General features: G+C 43.8%; 1 protein-coding gene across 1 annotated transcript; it reads right to left on the reverse strand.

Annotated features, from left to right (window-relative positions):
* Positions 1–565: 565 nt before the first annotated feature.
* On the reverse strand, positions 566–18,879 carry cacng8b (calcium voltage-gated channel auxiliary subunit gamma 8b). Its single transcript, XM_088999189.1, has 7 exons — positions 18,752–18,879; positions 17,404–17,559; positions 7,781–8,022; positions 4,556–4,780; positions 3,021–3,104; positions 1,766–1,906; positions 566–1,482 (listed from the first exon to the last, which is right to left on the reverse strand). The coding sequence occupies exons 4-7, from the start codon at positions 4,776–4,778 to the stop codon at positions 707–709; spliced, it is 1,224 nt and encodes a 407-aa protein (XP_088855315.1). The 5' UTR covers positions 4,779–4,780; positions 7,781–8,022; positions 17,404–17,559; positions 18,752–18,879; the 3' UTR covers positions 566–706.
* Between the last annotated feature and the right edge of the window lie 1,675 nt (positions 18,880–20,554).

Raw genomic sequence — 20,554 nt, forward strand, 5'->3', positions numbered from 1 at the left:
TTATATGGATCTGGAGTTTTCTGAGCTTGAAATGGGGGCAGCAGTACAAAAGACTAAGCAAAATGAGAATCTCAGAAGGAATCTGGAGTGTTTTGCATTTTCTTTGCTATTTTTTTTAAAGCTACTCAGACGAAAATATCTTGTCTGATTTTATTTAATCAGAAAAAAAAAGAGTTAATTCCTAAGTTAAACGGGTCTGGAGTTGAAATGGGGGCTGATGTACAAAGTACAATGCAATATTGGTTGATATAGCGCTTTAACAACAGCCGAAGCTGGAACAAAGCGCTAACATGGAAAAAAGGGTAAATGCTGCCCCCTTGTGGAAGGGAAAACATTGAAGAGTTAATTCCTAAGTTATATGGATCTGGAGTTAGATAAGCTTGAAATGGGGGCCGATATACAAAATACAATACGTATTGGTTTATATAGCGCTTTAACAACAGCTGAAGCTAGAACAAAGCTCTAACATGGAAAAAAAGGGGAAGTACTGCCCCCTTGCGGAAGGGATAAAACATTGCCAGAGGTCTGACCAGCGCTTTATCGGCACCCAAGCATGAAAAAAAAAAAAAAAAAAGAAAAACGAATGGTGCTCGCTCTAGGTCATATTTTCAATTCCCGATAAAATTTGTGAAAGGCAGTGAATGAGTTAATTTGGGGGTGTGGCGAACATTTCAGCAGCGCTGGACCACGCCCACTTCCTGTTTTTTTACACGGGTGTGGTCTTCCGATTGAGGGTGTTGGAGTTGCTCTCCCTGTCGCCCTTCAGCCTGTCCAGAGTGCCCATCGCCCGCTCCGCGGCGGACGAGGTGAAGGGAGGCGGTCCCGAGCCCACCGAATTCGCCGCGTTGGAGTTGGAGGCGTTAGACGGGTTGTGCGACTTGAGGGAGGGCAGCGTGCCGCCCATCATCCCGCCGCCGCCGCCGCCGTCCTTGGGGAAGCAGTTGTGGAGCTGGTAGAGCGTCTGCCGGTCCACCGTGCCGTACATGGGCGGCAAACCCCCCAGTTTGGGGTCTCGGGACAGCGCGTAAAGCGAAATGTCGCCGGCGGCTAAAGCGGCGTGCGAACGCGAATGCGGGTTGGGTAGCGTGGACACGGAGACGGGCCCTTGGGAGAGTAGCGCCGACGGCGGCAGGCCGAAGTTCTTCCCGCCCACCGGCGAGGCGTCTCGGGAACGCGACGGGTCGGTGGAGCGCGAGGACGAGCGCGAGCGGCGGCGGAAGCGGTAGCTGGGCAGGCGCAACATGGCGTGCGTGGTGCTCTTGAAGATGTCGGTGCGCGAGCGGCAGCGCAGCTCTTTGTTCTTCTCGATGTAAATGTTGACCGCCAGCACGCCGACCATCTCGGCCATGATGAAGGAAAGGCCGCCGAAGTAGAAGGACCAACCGTACGAGTACTGCCATTTTTTGTCCTCGTCTTTCTTGGGCGAGATGTCGCCCAGCGCCGCCGAGATGTACACGATCACGCCGATGATGTTGCTCAGACCTGGAAACAAAAACAAACAAAATGGCGGCTTGCGCTTGGGGAAAGGCTAAAAAACAAACAAAATGGCGGCTTGACGTGGCGTGCAATTGCATTTTGGGAAAAGCTAAAAAACAAACAAAATGGCGGCTTGACGTGGCGAGGGCTTGCGTTTAGGGAAAGGCTAAAAAACAAACAAAATGGCGGCTTGACGTGGCAAGCGCTTGGAGAAAAGCTCAAAAAACAAACAAAATGGCGTCTTGACGTGGCGAGCGCTTGCGTTTCGGGGAAAGGCCCATATTTTTACCGGCCGCCACAAAGAGGATCCCCGCCCCCAAGACGATGTTGCGTTTTCTGCGGTAGAAGCGACTGGCGGCGATGCAAACGCCGCCCAGCAGCAGCAGGATGGCGCTGAGGATGGGGAAGATGTTGGAAGCTCGCACCACGCCTAAAAATGACAAACAACAAGCGCTTGGCATCACACGTTGAAATGTTGTCGTATGAAGACCAATTTTAGTAAAAACGGTGGCGCAACACCTACAAACTGACAAAACAACAACACACAAACTCACGCAGAAACACACACACTCATACACACAAACACACTGCCACTGAAATACACACACACACAACACATATGCACATATATACACACACACACAGAAATACACACACACACACACAAACACACAGAAATACACCGACACACACAAACATATGCACACAGTGATACACATACCCACACAAACACACAGAAATCCACACAGACACACACACACACACACAGAAACACACACAAAGACACAAATACACGCAGAAACACACGCGCATACACACACACACACACAGAAAAACACATACCCACACAAACACACACACACACAGACACACAAACACGAAGAGACCGACACAAACACACGCAAAAATACACACAGACACACACACACACACAAAACACACACAAAGACACAAATACACGCAGAAACACACGCGCATACACACACACACACACACAGAAAAACACATACCCACACAAACACACACACAAAAATACACACAGACACACAAACACGAAGACACACAAACACGCATACACACACACATACACACTGAAACACCCCTGCACACAGAAACACAGACACACACACACAAATACGCACAGAAACACGCTCATGCACAAACACACACAAACACAAATACACACAAAAACACATGCAAACACACACAGAAACACAGACACACACACAAATACGCACAGAAACACACACAGAGAAACAAACAAACACACGGAAACACACACGGACACACACACACACACACACACACACACACACGCGCACACAACCACATGAAACAAGTAGGCCACAGGAGAGCAAATGCCATCAAAATGGCAAGGAGATGCCCGCGCAACATGGTACGTAAACTAGCTCGTGCGCACACGTGGCGGCGTACAAAAGCTTCTGTCGCAGGGCGTTTAGCGTTAGCGTGGCGGTGCCGCCATCTCCCGCGACATTTAGCCCTAACGTCGTCACGCGTGGACTCCCAGCATCCGCTTGACTTACGTAGGACGTACTCGGCCCCGTCGTGGTCAAAGTCGGCGTCCTCCGGGAAGTGGTTGATCTGCGAACACACTCCTCGCTTGACTCCTGAGGTGCAAAAAGACGGACGGCGGCAGTCAGCGACATCTCCGGAATCAAAAGTGATGGAAACGACGGACGGACGGACGGACGAAAGCACGGACATCAGCGCCGGCGTCCCCCCTCGGCGTACAGACTCATAAATGGCGGAGGGGAAGTTAGTACGACGTGTGGTGTTAGTCAATACATACAAGCACACACGCCGATGGATTTTTGGAGGTAAGATGGAGTGTTGGAATGAAGACACACAGACGGAGGGACAGATGGACAGACGTGGGACGGCTGCCGGGCCCTCCCTTTGTCGGTGCTCTGTGAAGAAGCAGATGGAGGCGCACGTCAGTCCATCTGTGGGTGTCGAAGTCGCGGCCCGCAAGACCGCGGAGACCGTGGCAAGACACTGTCGGTTTTACCGCCACCGGACCCAGGAGAGGAAAAGGTGGTAGGGGGTGAAGGGGGGAGGGAACGACGCAGCGGAACTGCGACGGTTGGGGGAAGGGGGCTGAAGGAGGTCTGGGCGTGAAGGAGATTGCGTGCAATGCAGTGCTGCTGCAAAGATCAGGTCTTTTCTCAAATCTACAGATTAGTTCGTAGGACCTGGACCCCCTAACTCTAACTACCACCTGGAGTCTCTCAAATAGTATTGATTTCTTCTTGTAACAATTGAGACGCGTGGGGCGAGGGTTAGGCTGTAAGATTGGGAGTTTGGGGTTCAGGTTAGTATTGGTTTAGGGTTAGGGGTTAGGGTTCAGGTGGTTTAAGTTAAGGCATAAGGTCTGCGGTTCAGGTTTGGGGTTTTAGAGTTCAGTTTAGAAAGTCAGAATTTAAGGTTCAGGATATGGTTTAGGGTTAGTATTTAGGGTTTAAGGATTAGGGTAGGGTTTGGGTGAGCAGGGTTTGGGTCCAGGTTTGGGATACGGGTTAAAGTTAAGGGATAGGACGTTCGGTCTGGGTTAGCGTTAAAGGGGGAGGGCGAAGTGTTCGAATCTACCGCACCTGAACCTAAAGCCTTAATCCCACCTATATGCTAACACAAACCCAGAACCTAAATCTCACCCTTACACTCATCCAAACCATCACCTCAACCAATAACTCAACCCCACTCACCTGACGAAACCCTAAAACCAATCACTAACTCTCAAACCCTAACCTCTGACCCAAACCCTAAATATGACCATAAAACGAACACTAACCATAAACCAAACCCCAACTCCACACCCTAAACCCAACCCTATCCCCTAATTCCTACCCCTAACTCTCAACCAAATCCTAACCCCACACCCTAAACCCAATCCTATCCCCTAATTCCTACCCCTAACCATAAACCAAACCATAACCCCAACTCCCCACCCAAAACCCTAAGGCACACAAATACAAAACGTTAGTCTGGAATCGTGAAGGGTGTCACCAAAGTGTTAGTTGTCACCAATGGCGTCAAGTCGGGGCTCAAATCCTGACCGTACCTTCCAGGCAGCATATCCTCCAGAGTCCGGAATGGGTGAGGGCCCCGGGGTCCTTCTTGTCCTTATTGTGAGGGTCGTCTTGCGTGACATTGGCTGTACTGTTGCAGATGAGGGCCCGGGAGTACAGCCAGTAGTCCGTCCCTATAGCCACCGTCATTAGGCCGAAGGCTGCGAACGCCCCCACGGTGGTGAGGAGGATCTGGATCCCCTTCTCACACACCATGCCTTGGAAAACAAACGTCAGAGGACGTTGATAGGACAAAAAGGAATGAAAAGGAAAAGGAAGGACATTGAGAAACCGAATGGAGTCCGAAGTCCGCCCCACTTTCATTTGGCGACCAAACACGCTGTAAAGGTGTCAAAGGTGTAGACCCCGTCTTTACGCATCTTACTTTGAACTACTTGAACGCAGAATAGACCAAACCCGACAGCGGAGCTACGGTTTTGCTAATCGTGGCTGCCGTGGTCGCCGGGAAGAACCCCGAGAAAGAACAAGAAGAAACAGGATAAGCAAAGAAACCATCTGACTTGAGTACTTGTCAGCTCATTGAGGCGCACTGCGGCCCTGCAGGTGAGATGACCAGGGTGGGGGTGGTGGGGTGCCGAAATGATGACGTGTCCTTGGAAGAAAAACCGAGATGACTCTGCTGACTCGACTTAACGAGGCAGAAGTGATGCGAAAACACTACAGATCGCACCCTACTCTGCCCCGCCTACTCCATATTCATAACCCCTGACAACCCCCTCCACCCGCCGCTCCCCTTTAGAACTTGGAATACAAGGCTGGAGAGGAATGCTTAAACACCCGCGTAAGATCCGCCGTGTGATTCTTTTCAGTGAAGGACACGTCTTGGAACGAACGTGTTTGATTTCTAAAACTCTGTCAAAGCGAATTTTGAGATTTTTGTCAGTTGAACAGCGACCGTCACATTGTCATCGTCGCGCCCGCGTCCAACAACGAGGCACTCGGAAGCGGTCGCATGAAGCTCAAAAGGACATGCCGTTTGTTGCTGAGTTTTTTTCCCTGATTGGTGTTTCTTTCTTTCTTTGACTGACTTGATTGCAAGTTGACATTCTCCCATTCAAGGGAAACGAGGCACTCTATAGCAACCACGCTAAGCCCGAACGAAGCCTTGAACCACATAATGGCTGTCAAACGAGACGTAGATATGTATATACAGGTAACATCCAAATTATGACCGGCGCGAGTTACGACCACCCGTACTTACGACCCAGCCGCCAGACCCTTTAAAAAAAATCTATGCCTGGCACCGAAACGCGCAATCAGCCGGCAATGCGTACTACAATTCTGGACAGCCAGCATGTCACACACTCGCACGGCAATCTACTGCGTGACTACACTCAATAAGGTAGTTATACAGTGCCGATGCTGTCTCAGCAACATCTACACTGCTTTTTTTCCTTCGAGTGTCCGAGCGTGCGTGTCGGGCGGGCGACCTCTTCTGGCCATTAGCAGGGAGAGCAGGGTAAGTATAACATTTATAAATTAACTGTACGGTAAACGGTTTTGTATACATTACAGGTACAGTTACACAGTAATAAAGATGGATAATATGAAATATAAAATGATAAAAACGACACTAAAAGGCAAGTATAAATGAACTGTACAGTAAACAGTTTTGTATACATTACAGGTACAGTTCTAAAAATCGATAATACGAAATTAACAATGATAAAAACGACACTAAAAGTTATAAAATTTATAAATGAGCTGTAAACACTTTGGTATCTAATAGTATTCAATAGAAAATGCTGTTTAAAAACAACAGATTGGCATCGCATACTATCCTCTTGTGTAAACATCGTGTCGGCCATTTTGAATGGATTTACACCAGGGGTGTCAAAGTCATTTTTTGCCGCGGGCCACATTGTAGTTATGGTTTCCTCTCGAGGGCCGTTATGAATTTGGGGAACCCATTAGAATGTTTAAATCCCTTCAAATATTACATATAGAGCACACAGCAAATTAATGAATAACCCGTTTTCAAATCTGAAGTCAACAATAATGACTTTTATTGTGGTTGACATCCAAAAATATGACATTTTGGCTCAGATTTTAGCAATCATCATGGAATTTAACAAGTTTGATTTGCTTTCGCGGGCCGAAAAAAATGATGTGGCGGGCCGGATTTGGCCCGCGGGCCTTGACTTTGACACCTGTGATTTAGACTTACGACCGTTTTGTCATAACTCGGATGTTAGCTGTATATATTTTTTCCTCATCCTGGTTCTTCCATCTTTTAATGTGTAACGTGCCTGGATTCAAGTCAAACAACAAGGCACTCTATGGCCAAAATCGCATGCCAGAGGCTGACTTTCAAGTTGGACTTTCGAGTAACAAAAACCCGACTCACACTTTTCGACCTTTCTCGGCATGTCACGCGTACACTTGCAGCAAGCAATGAGGCGCTTGAAAGTGAAGATACAATGGAAGGATGGATTTTCTGAGTTTAGGCATACCTAGCATGCTAACGACATGACATGTTGCAAATGCGCCGACTAAGCATCCATTTAAACCACAGGTGTCAAAGTCAAGGCCCGCGGGCCAAATCCGGCCCGCCACATCATTTTTTTCGGCCCGCGAAAGCGAATCAAACTTGTTAAATTCCATGATGATTGCTAAAATCTGAGCCAAAATTTCATATTTTTGGATGTCAACCACAATAAAAGTCATTATTCTTGACTTCAGATTTGAAAACGAGTTATTCATTAATTTGCTGCGTGCTCTATATGTAATATTTGAAGGGATTTAAACATTCTAATGGGGTTCCCCAAATTCATAACGGCCCTCGAGAGGAAACCATAACTACAATGTGGCCCGTGGCAAAAAATGACTTTGACACCCCTGCTTTAAACAAAAGAGTTGTAATCGCGTGGAGGCGGGGCCAATTATGTGGCATTCCTCAGAGCGCCGCAAATTCCCAAGTTTTAACGGCTTGAAAATTGCAATATTTGAATATGACGGAGCCAAATCTTGAAATTCGCTTGGGTGACGAGCTGTCAATCAAAACGATATTGTCTTTGTAATGGCGGACTTTCCACACAGCTCTGGCGTTGGATAGTGGCTGTACCTAATATTTTGGCCGGTGGCTGCTCCTTTCCGGAAAAAAAAAATATCTAAAAAATCTACCGAGGCGCCACCCAAACGCGTGACACGCATTCCCGAGTGTTTGATGGGGGGGGCGAGCGATAAACTAGACTTACCTGACGGCGAGTTTCTATCCTTGGACTCAATTTTGAAATCTTTCCTTTCGTCGTCAGTGAAGAACGTGCTGCCCCTTCAAGCCGGACAGCATCCATCGACTGTTCTCAGCCGCTCGCTCGCTCGCCCCTCGGTGCACTGCGCCCTCGCTCTCTCTCTCTTCTTTCCCGCCGCTTTTCTCCCCTTTTGCTCGCTCCTCCGCTAGCAGGAAGCCGGCGTCAAAGCATCCAGCGACGCTGCTCAGCTGCGCACGCAGAAAGAGGAGAAAAGGAAGGAAGGAAGAGAGGGAGGGAGGGAGGAAGAAAGGAGGAAAGAAGGAAAGGAAAAAAGGCAGGAGGGAGAGAGAGTAAGGAAACGAAGGAAGGAAGGAGGGAGCGAGGAAATAAGGAAAGACGGAAGGAAGGAGTGAGGAAAAAAATAAAGAAAATCAAAGTCAGCTTTATTGTCAAATATGCTAATATTTAAACAGCTTCTTCCCCCAAGCCATTAACTCTTTGAACTCTTTCAACAGTAGCCAAAATGGAACTGTATAGTGCCACTTAGCAGTTTTTTTGACAACGATACTAGTGCAGCGTGTTCTACCGGAAACAAATTCCTTGTGTGTTCTACATACTTGGCAATAAAGATGATTCTGATTCTGATTCTGAATATGTATGACATACAGCACAGATGAAATGACTGTCCTCTTGGACCCAGTATGCAAGGCACTTATAATTACTTTAACAAACATAATAAACATGAAAACGCCAATTTGCCGGGAGAGGGGAGCCGCTGCGTGTTCACGCGCCGCCATCTTGGGGGAAAAAAAAACAAACAAACAAACAAAAAAAAAAAAAACGGTGAATGATAAAATGAATAAACGGTCATCTCAAAGGAAAATGTGCCTTCGTCTCCTTCAATTGGTCTCCACTTCAAATCCTCAAACTACATTTGCCGCCATTTTTTTGTTTGTTTTTGCTTGACGAATTCATCCAAAAAAAAAAAAAAAAAAAAAAAAAAACGCCAATCCACCAAATTTTATTTCACTCAATGACGTTACGGTTTTTCTGTGCTTCACCAAAGACGCAACCCCTTTGATTTCTCCTACAAGGCACAAAATGAACCTCGTAGCAATTCGGCGGTGCCCATTTAGGTGGTACCGTTGCCCCCCTGTCACAAAAAAAAATATGTCCGCCCCTGCAGCGATCGGCCTAAAGGACATGCGGAAGATAAAAAAAAAAAAAAAAAAAAGTCATTTCTATGTGATTATTTTCTATGCAGCTTTTCACGTCCAAGATATGAAATTCAAAGCGGATATTTCAATCAACGTGTGGTGTGAAGGGGGGGGGGGGGGGTCTTTCGGATCACTGATACGGTGCCAACATGGCAGCCGAAAAGGCGGAATGGCTTGAGCGCCGACTTGTGCTGCATTTCCTGGTCTGAAAAGAGGATGAGGGAGAAAGGGATGGCGAGGGGGGGAAACCAACCCGACAATGTTACCATGGCAACATTGAACTCCAAAGATCAGCATAGAGCAAAGGAAATGGGGACCAGGAGGGGGATGTTGGAGGTAGATAAAAGAGCAAACGGGAAGAGAAAGACAGCAAAAATTGAGGATGGTCAGGGGGGGGGGGGGGGGGGGGCATTTTAAGCAATGATCATTTTGTGTACATGTTTCTTCAACATACGACTAGTCTTGTGAGGCCCACTAACATTTTATAACATACGTAGTGAGGACATTTTTTGACAAGTGAGGACCTTTTGGACAAGTTTTTCATTCTAAAAGCTTCTAGAGCACAGGTGTCGAAGTCAAGGCCCGCGGGCCAAATCCGGCCCGCCACATCATTTTTTTCGGCCCGCAAAAGCAAATCAAACTTGTTAAATTCCATGATGATTGCTAAAATCTGAGCCAAAATTTCATATTTTTGGATGTCAACCGCAATAAAAGTTATTATTCTTGACTTCAGTTTTGAAAACGAGTTATTCATTAATTTGCTGTGTGCTCTATATGTAATATTTGAAGGGATTTAAACTTTCTAATGGGTTCCCCAAATTCATAACGGCCCTTGAGAGGAAACCATAACTACAATGTGGCCCGCGGCAAAAAAATGACTTTGACACCTGTGTTTTAGAGAGTCTATATATGCATCTGTTAAAGTTTCAGAGAGGTCCTCACAAATTCACCCAAAATGATTTTTTTTGGTGTGTATTTTCATTTCACTTGGATACTGATAGAGAATAAGAAGTTATCATATTTCAAAGTTTCATGCTGTTATATGCTTAGTCAAGATCTGTGACTCAAATACACAATTGAAGCACAGACAACCTGGGGTCAATCTGAGGTCAACAGACGCAGCAAGTCAAACTGTCATCTTGATCTAGGAGATCAGAATCAGAATCAGAATCATCTTTATTGCCAAGTATGTAGAACACACAAGGAATTTGTTTCCGGTCGAACACGCTGCACTAGTATCATCAGCAAAAAAAATGCAAAGAGGCACTATACAATTCCATTTGGGCTACTGGCCTTGGATAGAATTTAGGACTTGGGAAACTCCTTATCACAGCAGTAATTTAGGACTTCAAACTCCTTCACAGGAAGAGCTCTCATTAGCCAGGTTACAAATTTATCAGTTCATGGAAAAGACAATGTTTTATTGCTTACAGCTGTTCGTGCTTAGAACTCAAGAGGTGTGGTATTCTAATCAAGAAAACTATGTTTTACTAATGTTTCACTTTCATTTGCATATACTCTCAATAAATAGATTGGCAGAGGGCTGCAGAATTCAGACGTCTGTCATGAATGGCTGCGTCTCCTGCCGGCAGTAAAAGACAATCTTTCTGGGTTTGAGTCTTCGTCGACAGTCAAAACGACATTTTAACCAAATTCAATACAGGGGTGAGGACTTTGAATGTACCCATTCAGAAACCTCACCCCTGCTGTTATTTCAGTTTCAAGCCCACTTTTTATTTCTTTGTTTTTAAAGAAATGGGAGAAAGTGGGAAAATGGGGTGACATTTAGTGTTCCAATGTAACACTAAACTTATCCGCAACGGTGGTCCTCACTCCTAATCTGGGGTTATCCGGACCTCACAAAACTCACGAAACAGGAATGTGTGTGTGTGTGTGTGTGTGTGTGTGTGTGTGTGTGTGTGTGTGTGTGTGTGTGTGTGTGTGTGTGTGTGTGTGTGTGTGTGTGTGTGTGTGTGTGTGTGTGTGTGTGTGTGTGTGTGTGTGTGTGTGTGTGTGTGAGACGACTGCGACACAGATGCTCCCGAGCAGCGCATGTGCACTAGCTAAAACATGCGATGGGCACAGATCAGAAGCACCCTGCAGTGTTTACCCCTCCAAAGAAAACGAACACACACACACACGCACGCATACATTCCTGTTTCAATGGTTTTGTGAGGTCTGGATAACTCCAGATAATTAGTGAGGACCACCGTTGCTGCTAAGTTTAGAGAAGAACTAGTGTTCCATTTGAAGACGAAATGTCACCCCTTTTCTCACTTCCACTTCTTTAAAAACAAAGCAATAAAAAGTGTACTTGAACCTGAAATAACAGCAGGAGTGAGGACTCTGAATGGGTATGTTCAAAGTCCTCACCCCTGTAGTGAGTTTGGTTAAAATAGCATTTGACTTTTTGTGGTATGAACGTTTTCCTCTCATTAACCACGTACACACACACATAAACACACACAGTGAGTAAAAAATGTGTTTATCCAAGTGAAATGAAAATATGCGCCAAAAAATCATTTTGAGTGAATTTGTGAGGAGCTTTTAGAAACTCTAACAGATGCATAGACCCTCTAGAAGCCTTTAGAATGGGAAAACTTGTGAGGACCGTCCAAAATCCTCACTTGTCAAAAATGTCCTCACTACGTATGGTATAAAATGTTAGTGGTCCTCACAAGACTAGTCATACAAACACACACACACACACAGTGAGGCGACATGAATCCTTGTGAATATTTGATGACGCAATATGGTATCACGGGCAAAATAGGTTAAATCCCGTTTGCATTGTGAACGCCCCCCCCCCTCCTCACCCACGCCGCCATCCAAGATGCGACTGCATTGGAAACTGTTGCCCCCTCCCCCCCCCACAACCAGACGTCCCCGTCATACTCGTAGCGCTCCCTCCCACCTCCTTATTATGTAAACCGCCGTCGTGGAGCGACACTGCTGCAGTGTGGCGTGTTAGCAAACGACGCATTAGCCGTCATGCGATGACATTTTCACACCCATCAGCATGAAATGGCTCCCTTAAGAGAAATAAATACCCAAAAAATGGGCCCGTAACACACACGCACACGCGTGTGTGACCTTTTTTGCGACCTTCCTTTACGATTCCCTAGAGGCAAAGTCCCCCCCGTGCGCAAGATCATAATTGCAATTTAATTATCAGCGCTTCCCATTTCCTTCCAATAATTAACAGAAGGGGGGAGAGCGTGAAAGGACAAGAGGGCGCCATTAAAAAGATAAAAAAATAGAAAAAAAAAGATTTGAAACTTCAATTGGTAGTTTGGATTTTTGGCCTTTTGGGTCATTTTTTTTTGTCAATACAGGAGGAACCGAGACATGGTGGAGGCATTTTGGGACTGGTAAAAATAAAAATAAACAACAACAAAAAGACCACCCCCACAAAAAAAAAAAAAAAAAAACTCCCAAGTGTTTTTAGTCAAATTGGAGCGATTAACTCATTCACTGCCAGAAGATATGCACAAATTTGTCCACTCCAGTGCCAGGGTTTTTGTCATTGTCACTCGAATTCCAGGACTCACAGAATATTGACTTTTAGGACTACATAAACATTCAAGACAGGGTTAGAAACCTTAGACGCTCTTCTTTCATCAGAAAAAAAATGATTTAATTCCTAAGTTATACGAGTCTGGAGTTATCTGAGCTCGAAATGAGGGCAGATGTCCAAAATACAATGCAATACATACATACATATTGATTTATACAGCGCTTTAAGAATTACATAAATATTCAATACAGCACAAGAAACCGCAGACGCTCTTCTTTCATCAGAAAAAAAGAGTTAATTCCAAAACAATATGGGTCTGGAGTTATGCGAGCTTGAAATGGGGGTGGATGTCCAAAATACAATACAATACATCCAGATTGGTTGATATCGCGCTTTAACAACAGTTGAAGCTGGAACAAAGCGCTAACATGGACAAAAGGGGAAATGCTGCCCCCTTGTGGAAAGAGAAAAAACATTACCAGAGGTCTGACCAGTGCTTTATCAGCACCCAAGCATGAAAAACCAAAACCCGAACAAATTTGCTGCTTTTTTAAAAAAAGATTGTCGCTTTAATTTTTCATCGGTGAAGATAATGTTCCCCAAGAGGCTCACGCAAAGGACGCAAAGGATTACAGATTCAAGGCCCGCAACGGATGCAAAAATATGGAAATTGGAGTCTGGCTGGTGACAACGACGGAATGGCTAAACGCAGGTGTGTGTGTGTGGTCTGATAAAAAACTGAAAATCATGACACAACGCTCACAAATATCGACGCGATGGTCACACCCTCGCTCCAAGAGGATCCCGAAATAGTCGTCTTGGATGATCGGACATAAATATTCAAGCGGAAGGGCCATTTATCTCTTCACTTCTCTTTATTTCTTTAGCTATCTTGCTATCTATCTATCTATCTATCCATCTATCTATCTATCTAGTTAGTTACCTAGCTGACTACCGCGTGACCGATCTATTTGCTGTCGAGCTGGGTATCTATGTGCTATCTATTTGCTATATTAGCTAACTGGCTGGCTAGCTATCTGGCTGGCTATCTATTAGTTATATAGCTAGCTGGCTAGATGGCTATTTGCTATCTATTATCTCTCTATTAGCTCTCTATTAGCTATGTATCAGCTAAGTGGCTAGCTATCTATTAGTTATATAGCTAGCTGTCTATCTATTAGCTATCAATTAGCTAGCTAGATTTCTATGTATTTGAGTTACTTCCGGGTTAAGTGAACGCTGGCGCGAGTGGCTGCCGCTGCTCACTCACAGAAAAACCTATTCTGTGACTATAAAGTGACCTTGGCAGTTTTGAAAGGCACTTAGAAATGAAATGTATTATTATTATTATTATTATTTATTATTATTATTATAGATATCCAATAGTTAGCTAGATAGATAACTAGCTAGATGGCTATATAGCTAAAAAGAAGTAACTCAAAAAGATAGAAAGCTAGCCAGATAACGAATAGTAATAGTAATAGATAGCTAGCTAGATAGATAGCCACCCAGATAGCTAGCCAGCATTTAGTCAAATATCAATCGAATAGCAATTAAAAATTAGAATTTGAAATGATTTTTTTTTGCGCCTGCAATGTGCAGCATTTTCACAGCGCCAATGCGGATGTGGAACGGTCGCGGCTTGGAATTGAAGCGGATGTACAGAAATGTCACAGTCTTTTTTTATCAATGGATGCTACAGCTTCGTGTTCGCTGTCAACATTTAGCTTGTAGAAGACGTGCACATTCCACCATGATATCCCTGATCCACTGGTGAAAAGGCCGCTTTGATCGTCTACTCTTTCATCTAGAATTGCTTCGTGCGACAAAGAGGGTGCAGAAAGCGCTTAAAATTGAATGATGGTGTCTTTTTATTGTCATATAATTTTGTTATTTAGTTTTTTTGTTGTTGTTTTGACTCCAAGATGGCGCCCGCGAGAGCGGCTGCCTTTACAGCAGCTCCTGTATTTTGTTTTCTACTTCTTCCTTTCCTTTCCTCTTACTTTCATCACTTTCCTGCTATGCAATGTCAATTTCTCCACTGTGAGACTAATAAAGGCTAATCCAATCCAAAACGTTGATTTTTTTTTTACCACATACGCTAAAGCCATTACGAACAAGCTAGCCAAAGGAACAAAAGCTAATTGCTAAATGAATCATCAACATGTACTCAGCAGCATGAGCCACTCATCCTTGTATGACACACGCGTGTCAACTAGTCCAGTCCGAATCCGAATTCTGCATTTAGCCGCGACAGAGCAACGTTGCGAGCTCGCTCTTGCTAGCTTAGCTGTCCGTCATAAAGTCCACGACTCGAGTACCGGGAAATGTTTTCATTCGGGCTGAGTGGGCCACCATTGACGGGAATGAGTCACCTCGTAGCGTAAGCGTGGACTTGGCGGCAACCCAGAATCCACAGGTGCGCTTTTTAAAGGTCACATGTACGCGTATGCCAAGCGGACAAAAGTATTGGGTCACACCACTTGATCGATTGATCCGTCGGCGGGGGGGTTGAAAGGAACCCTGTTGGCTGCAAAGCTGCAGGTGGGCTGGAATATGCCGCGTATTCATGTAGGCCAACACAAACAAATGTTATTTATGCTTTGGATTTATTTATGTTTTGTATCTACCTACCTACCTAACAACCTATTTATTTTTTTTTGTTTTGTTTTGTGTTTATAAAGCATGGCAGTAAATTGTTGTGTGACGAAATATTCTTCTTCGTATTTTATGTCTGAAGTCCTTGAACATAGTACCCCCTAGCGTTCGTTGCGTTGTATTACATGAATAATAATAATAATAATAATAATAAGTTTCATTTATAAGCACATTTCAAAACTCTCAAGGACACTTTACAGTCACAGGTTAAGAACATTTTTTTTTTATAAACAGGCTGTTGGGATTTTATCAAAACTTCTACCAGTACAAAAAGTCGCATTTATACAGTTGACATTTTTATTTTGTTATGCTTAGAATATCTTGTTTTCTATCCTTTCACTCCCACCCCAACCCCATCCCTCTTCAATTGCTGCTGTGGACTGCAAATTTCCCCATTGCGGGACGAATAAAGGTATTCTGATTCTGATTCTGATTCTGATTTATTTAATTATCTATTTATTTGTCTATTTATTTATCTTTATAGCCATTCATTTGTTTTTTTTAATCGATGTATGTATGTATTTATGCATCTACTTATTTATTTATTTGTCTATGTATTTATTCATTTATCTAATTATTTATTTATCTATATACCCATTTATTTGTTTATTATCTATGTATGTACGTATTTATTTCTTTATCTATTTATCCATTGATTTGTTTGATTTTCTATGTATGTATTTATTTATAATAATAATAATAAGAAGAAGAAGAATACATTCCATTTCTAAGCGCCTTTCAAAACTCTCGAGGTCCCTTTACAGTCACAGCAGGATAAGTTTTTCTGTGGGTGAGCAGCGGCAGCCACAGATATCTATTTATTTGTTTGTTTATCTATGTATTTCTTTATCTACTTATTTATTTGTCTATTTATTTATTCATTTATCTAATTATTTATTTATCTATATACCCATTTATTTGTTTAATTATCTATGTATGTACGTATTTATTTCTTTATCTATTTATCCATTGATTTGTTTGATTTTCTATGTATGCATTTATTTATAATAATAATAATAATACATTCCATTTCTAAGCACCTTTCAAAACTCTCGAGGTCCCTTTACAGTCACAGGATAAGTTTTTCTGTGGGTGAGCAGCGGCAGCCACATATATCTATTTATTTGTTTGTTTATCTATGTATTTCTTTATCTACTTATTTATTTGTCTATTTATTTATTCATTTATCTAATTATTTATTTATCTATATATCCATTTATTTGTTTGATTATGTATGTATGTATTTATTTATTTATTTATCTCATTTATTTAGTTGTCTATTCGTTCATTCATTTATCTGTATATTTGGTTGTTTATTTATTAATTAATTAAGCCTGGACAAATTAAAATCAGTGCAAGCCAAACATCACCTTTTTTTCAGGGGCGGGGCGGGGGGGGGGAGCAGGGGGTCCCATAATTGCTGCAGTGCACCCCCCCCCCTCCCTCACACCTTCCTCTCCACATGTGCTTTCATGAAAAAAAATGATACGTGCAATCGATGCAAAACAGGAAACAGCGGGGACATTATTTTTATGAGTGGACAAACAGATGAACATCATGTGGGTCATTGTCAACATGACGTCCCTGCGAGGATGGGAGGGGGGTGGTGGGGTAGGGTTTTTTTATGTGGAGTGGAGGGGGGGGGTGGTTATCGGGGTGGTCTATGTGCACACACACACCTAGTGAATTGTGATGCAGACTGCGGTGGATTCATTTAACAGAACATGCACAAGCACACAAACACACGCATTGACACTGGCTATTCGTGTGTGTGTGTGGGGGGGGGGGGTCACGGAAGAGGGAATGAGGATGGGGGGGGGGCAAAATGGACGCCTCTCATTGAGACGTCTGCAAATTATCGATTGCGGCATCCATAAGATTAATGAACATGGATGTAATAAGGAGGGGGGGGGGGAGAAGACGATAGAGGTGGAAGGCAGTCGAGGAAGGGGCTTGGGGGGGCTACCAATGAGCTATTATAAGGACATCATTTGCATAATTGACGCTGCTAATTATAGTCCCCGCGTTACACGGTAAATAATCCAAACATGATGTCATCTGACACGTTTTTTTCCACTCGCCGCGGTGCAAATCGGATGCACGTTTCTATCCATCCATCCATCCATCCATTTTCCGTACCGCTTGTTCGCGACAAAATCGCACACAAGCGCACGGACGCACTGCACACGCGTGTTGAAAATCAAACGGCACACGCGTCAAAAAAGGAAATCACGCACCTGCAGGCTGCTGCGGGGATGTCAGAGCTGCTCTGTACGCGTCACACTCCGCCAGAGGTTGGGAGGAGATGATGGCGGTGGTGGTGATGAAGATGATGGTGGTCATGGTGGGGGTAGGAGGAGGAGCCCATGGGGAGGGTGGCCACTCCGCTGCGACTGTGTAATTAAATGAGGAGTTTAAGGTCAGATCAGAAGGAATTTGATTCAAATATCATTTTAGAAAGCGGTAAAATGTCTTGGGAGAGCGGTGCATACGTCACTGTCTGAGCACGGATTCTTCACGCTGCATGTCAGAATGACAGACTGGAGATATTTTGGACTCCAATCCGAGTTGCTAGCTGTCTGAAAACTCGTGCGAAAACGTTTTTTTTAATCGACAACAAAATCAATAAAAATGTCCAAGTCTCATTAGAATGGCCGTCATAAAAATGCAGAATTAATAAAATGCTGGAGAATCACCGCATCGCTAATTTAGGCTGCAGGAGCTCGTGTTTAAATTACCAAAATAGTCAACGACCGGGTTGTTGTATAAGATTGATCGTATTTGAATGTCGCTCAAGTAAAGAATTCCCGAAAATACCAAATGAAATAACGAAAAAAAATATCATCATTCAAAGCGACGCAAACGTATCGCTGCCTTTTGTTGCATTGTTTAGTTTTAATCTGGGCCTGTCGAATATGCTAGCATCGTATACCTAGCCGTGACGCTTTAACAAACAAAATGCATCCGAAACAATCCGAATGCTTTTAAAAACGGGAAATAAAACTAACAACAAAGCCCCCTGACAAAAAAAGAACTCAGTTTTGCAAATACTAAACCATATTGTGTGCTACGGTGCTGACATGAATTTGATTGCTAACACCGGGGCTCATGCTAACATTCGTACTTCCGGGATCCGTCAAACGACTCAAAACTACAAAAGTTTTAAAAAAGGAAATAAAATGAACAACAAAGCCAAATACCCTCACTACAAAAAAAGTGAGTTTTACAAATACGTCGGGACTACATAATGCTGTGTGCTGACACAAAATCGATTGCTAATACCGGAATTCATGCTAACATTCGTGCTTCCGGTATCTATCAAACGACTCTAATCAAACTACCAATGATTTTAAAAATAGGACATAAAATGAACGACAAAGCCCCCACACCCCCAAATAAGTGGTTTAGAAATATTCTCGACTAAATAATAATATTGTGTGCTGATATTAATTCGATCGCTAACACCGGGGCTCATGCTAACGTTCGTACTTCCGGGATCCGTCAAATGACTAAACTACGAAACTCGCCGTCGTTCTGTTTGTGCGCGTGTCAATCGCCAATCAATGTCGATGAATCGATACACACCGACTTTGTCTGTCACGGCAAACGCGAGCGCTGATCTCATGACTTCGTTGCTGTCGGTGGGTGGTTGGAGCTGAATTATGTCACCTCTGTCAATTTACAAAAAAAAACGTGGCCACTTGCTGAGCTGCTGCAGGACACACGCGCGCACACGCACACAAACAATTAGGTTGCACAAAAGCCAGCAGACAATGACCTTCAATAGCTCGAAAATGGCTTTGCTGCCCAACACACACACACACTGGGGGGGTGGGCATAGGGCGATTGCCACAACGAGCTAATTCGTAGTGACAGCTCTTTCATGCACAAATGGCGATGGTGAAAAGAGAGATCCACTCAACTCCGCAATGCGCACACATGCAAAGAAAAGAAGAAGAAGAAAAAAAAAACAGGACACAATTCAAAAATCACACGTACACTCAAAATGGCGATGTGGAAAAGTAGTCAGAATGTCGCCCCATTTTGTTGATTGTGGACATCAAAGATGGCGGCAGTGGTAGTGGAACGTTTTTTTTTCTCTAGTCAGGGGTTAATTTCAAGTTTAGTACACGTTGCTAGTTTTTGTAGGTTATTGATCGTTTTATTTCGTTTGAGAAATCAATTGACACCCCTGGTCTAGAGGATAACAAAAAAGGAGGCCTTCGAGGAACATATTTTGACACCTGTGGTGTTGCTTAAAGGACAACCGACGTCACTTTTTTGTTTTTTAACTGACATCAGAAAAGCGTTTTATAGCTTCTAAAATACCCAAAACACGCATTATGATATTTTTATTCAAATGCAAAACACCAATAAAAATGACTTAAAGTGTCCAAAATCTGCAAAACAAAATTGAGCTGCGAATTGGGCATTTTCAGAAAGCCCCGCCCCCAGTTTATGACGTCACGCCAATACGTCTTGCATTGCTGGAGAATCAAAACAATGGCTTCAGATTCGGGGAATATGCTTTCTTGTTACACATCCAGTTATGAATATGACTCAAATAGTTCTGAAGAGGAAAGCATACATGTTTGCAATCGATTAAAGAATTTATTCCGTGCCATTTTGAGGCAACATTGGGGGGAAATGTCTCACCCAACAAGAGGCAGAAAATGGCCACCGACCTCCTGTGAGGAATGAATAAGCCCGTTTCCACAGGCTGATAAATTCATTACATGGAGCTTGGACACCCTCTTCTGGCTCTTTCTGGTGCAACATGAGGTTTTCAGACCAAACAAGCATTGGCGTGATGGAAGGACTGCTACAGTGTGTCCTTTTTTTCGGTCAGGGGCATTCCTTCAGTGACATCACGTACGGACTCATCACCAAATCAAAAACAAGACTTCCTGAATATTCAGCGCAAGTCTTAAAATGTAAAATATAGCTATATGTGGTGGAATCTTTGTAAAATACGCTCAGTCGAAGTCATTTGAAGCCATTTTACAAATTATGGACACAACTTGTCCGGAGACGTCGGTTGTAGTTTAAGACATACAGTCAGCCAAGCATAACTAAAACATTTCTTTCCGTTATTCCACAAAGCTCTTTCAAAACGCTGACGTAGCAAATAAAGCGGCGACAAATTCAGTCTTAGAGCGAAAATGGCGGCACGTGGCATCACACGTGCTGACAAAAAAAAAAAAAAAAATACACACACAGATCAATTTCGGCCCGAGGATGTGTCGTCTCGTCACGAATGAAGTGCAAAGTGATGCACAACGTCGTTGTTTACCCAGTGCGACCAAAAAAGAACGAGTGTTTCAAGCAAAAAAATACATAAAAATGCGGTGCCAAGAAATCACAGCCAGTATTATGATCATATGCTAG

Source organism: Hippocampus bargibanti, linkage group LG06 (genome assembly GCF_051943395.1).
Source record: "Hippocampus bargibanti isolate YZ-2025 linkage group LG06, ASM5194339v1, whole genome shotgun sequence".
Classification (NCBI taxonomy): Eukaryota; Metazoa; Chordata; class Actinopteri; order Syngnathiformes; family Syngnathidae; genus Hippocampus; species Hippocampus bargibanti.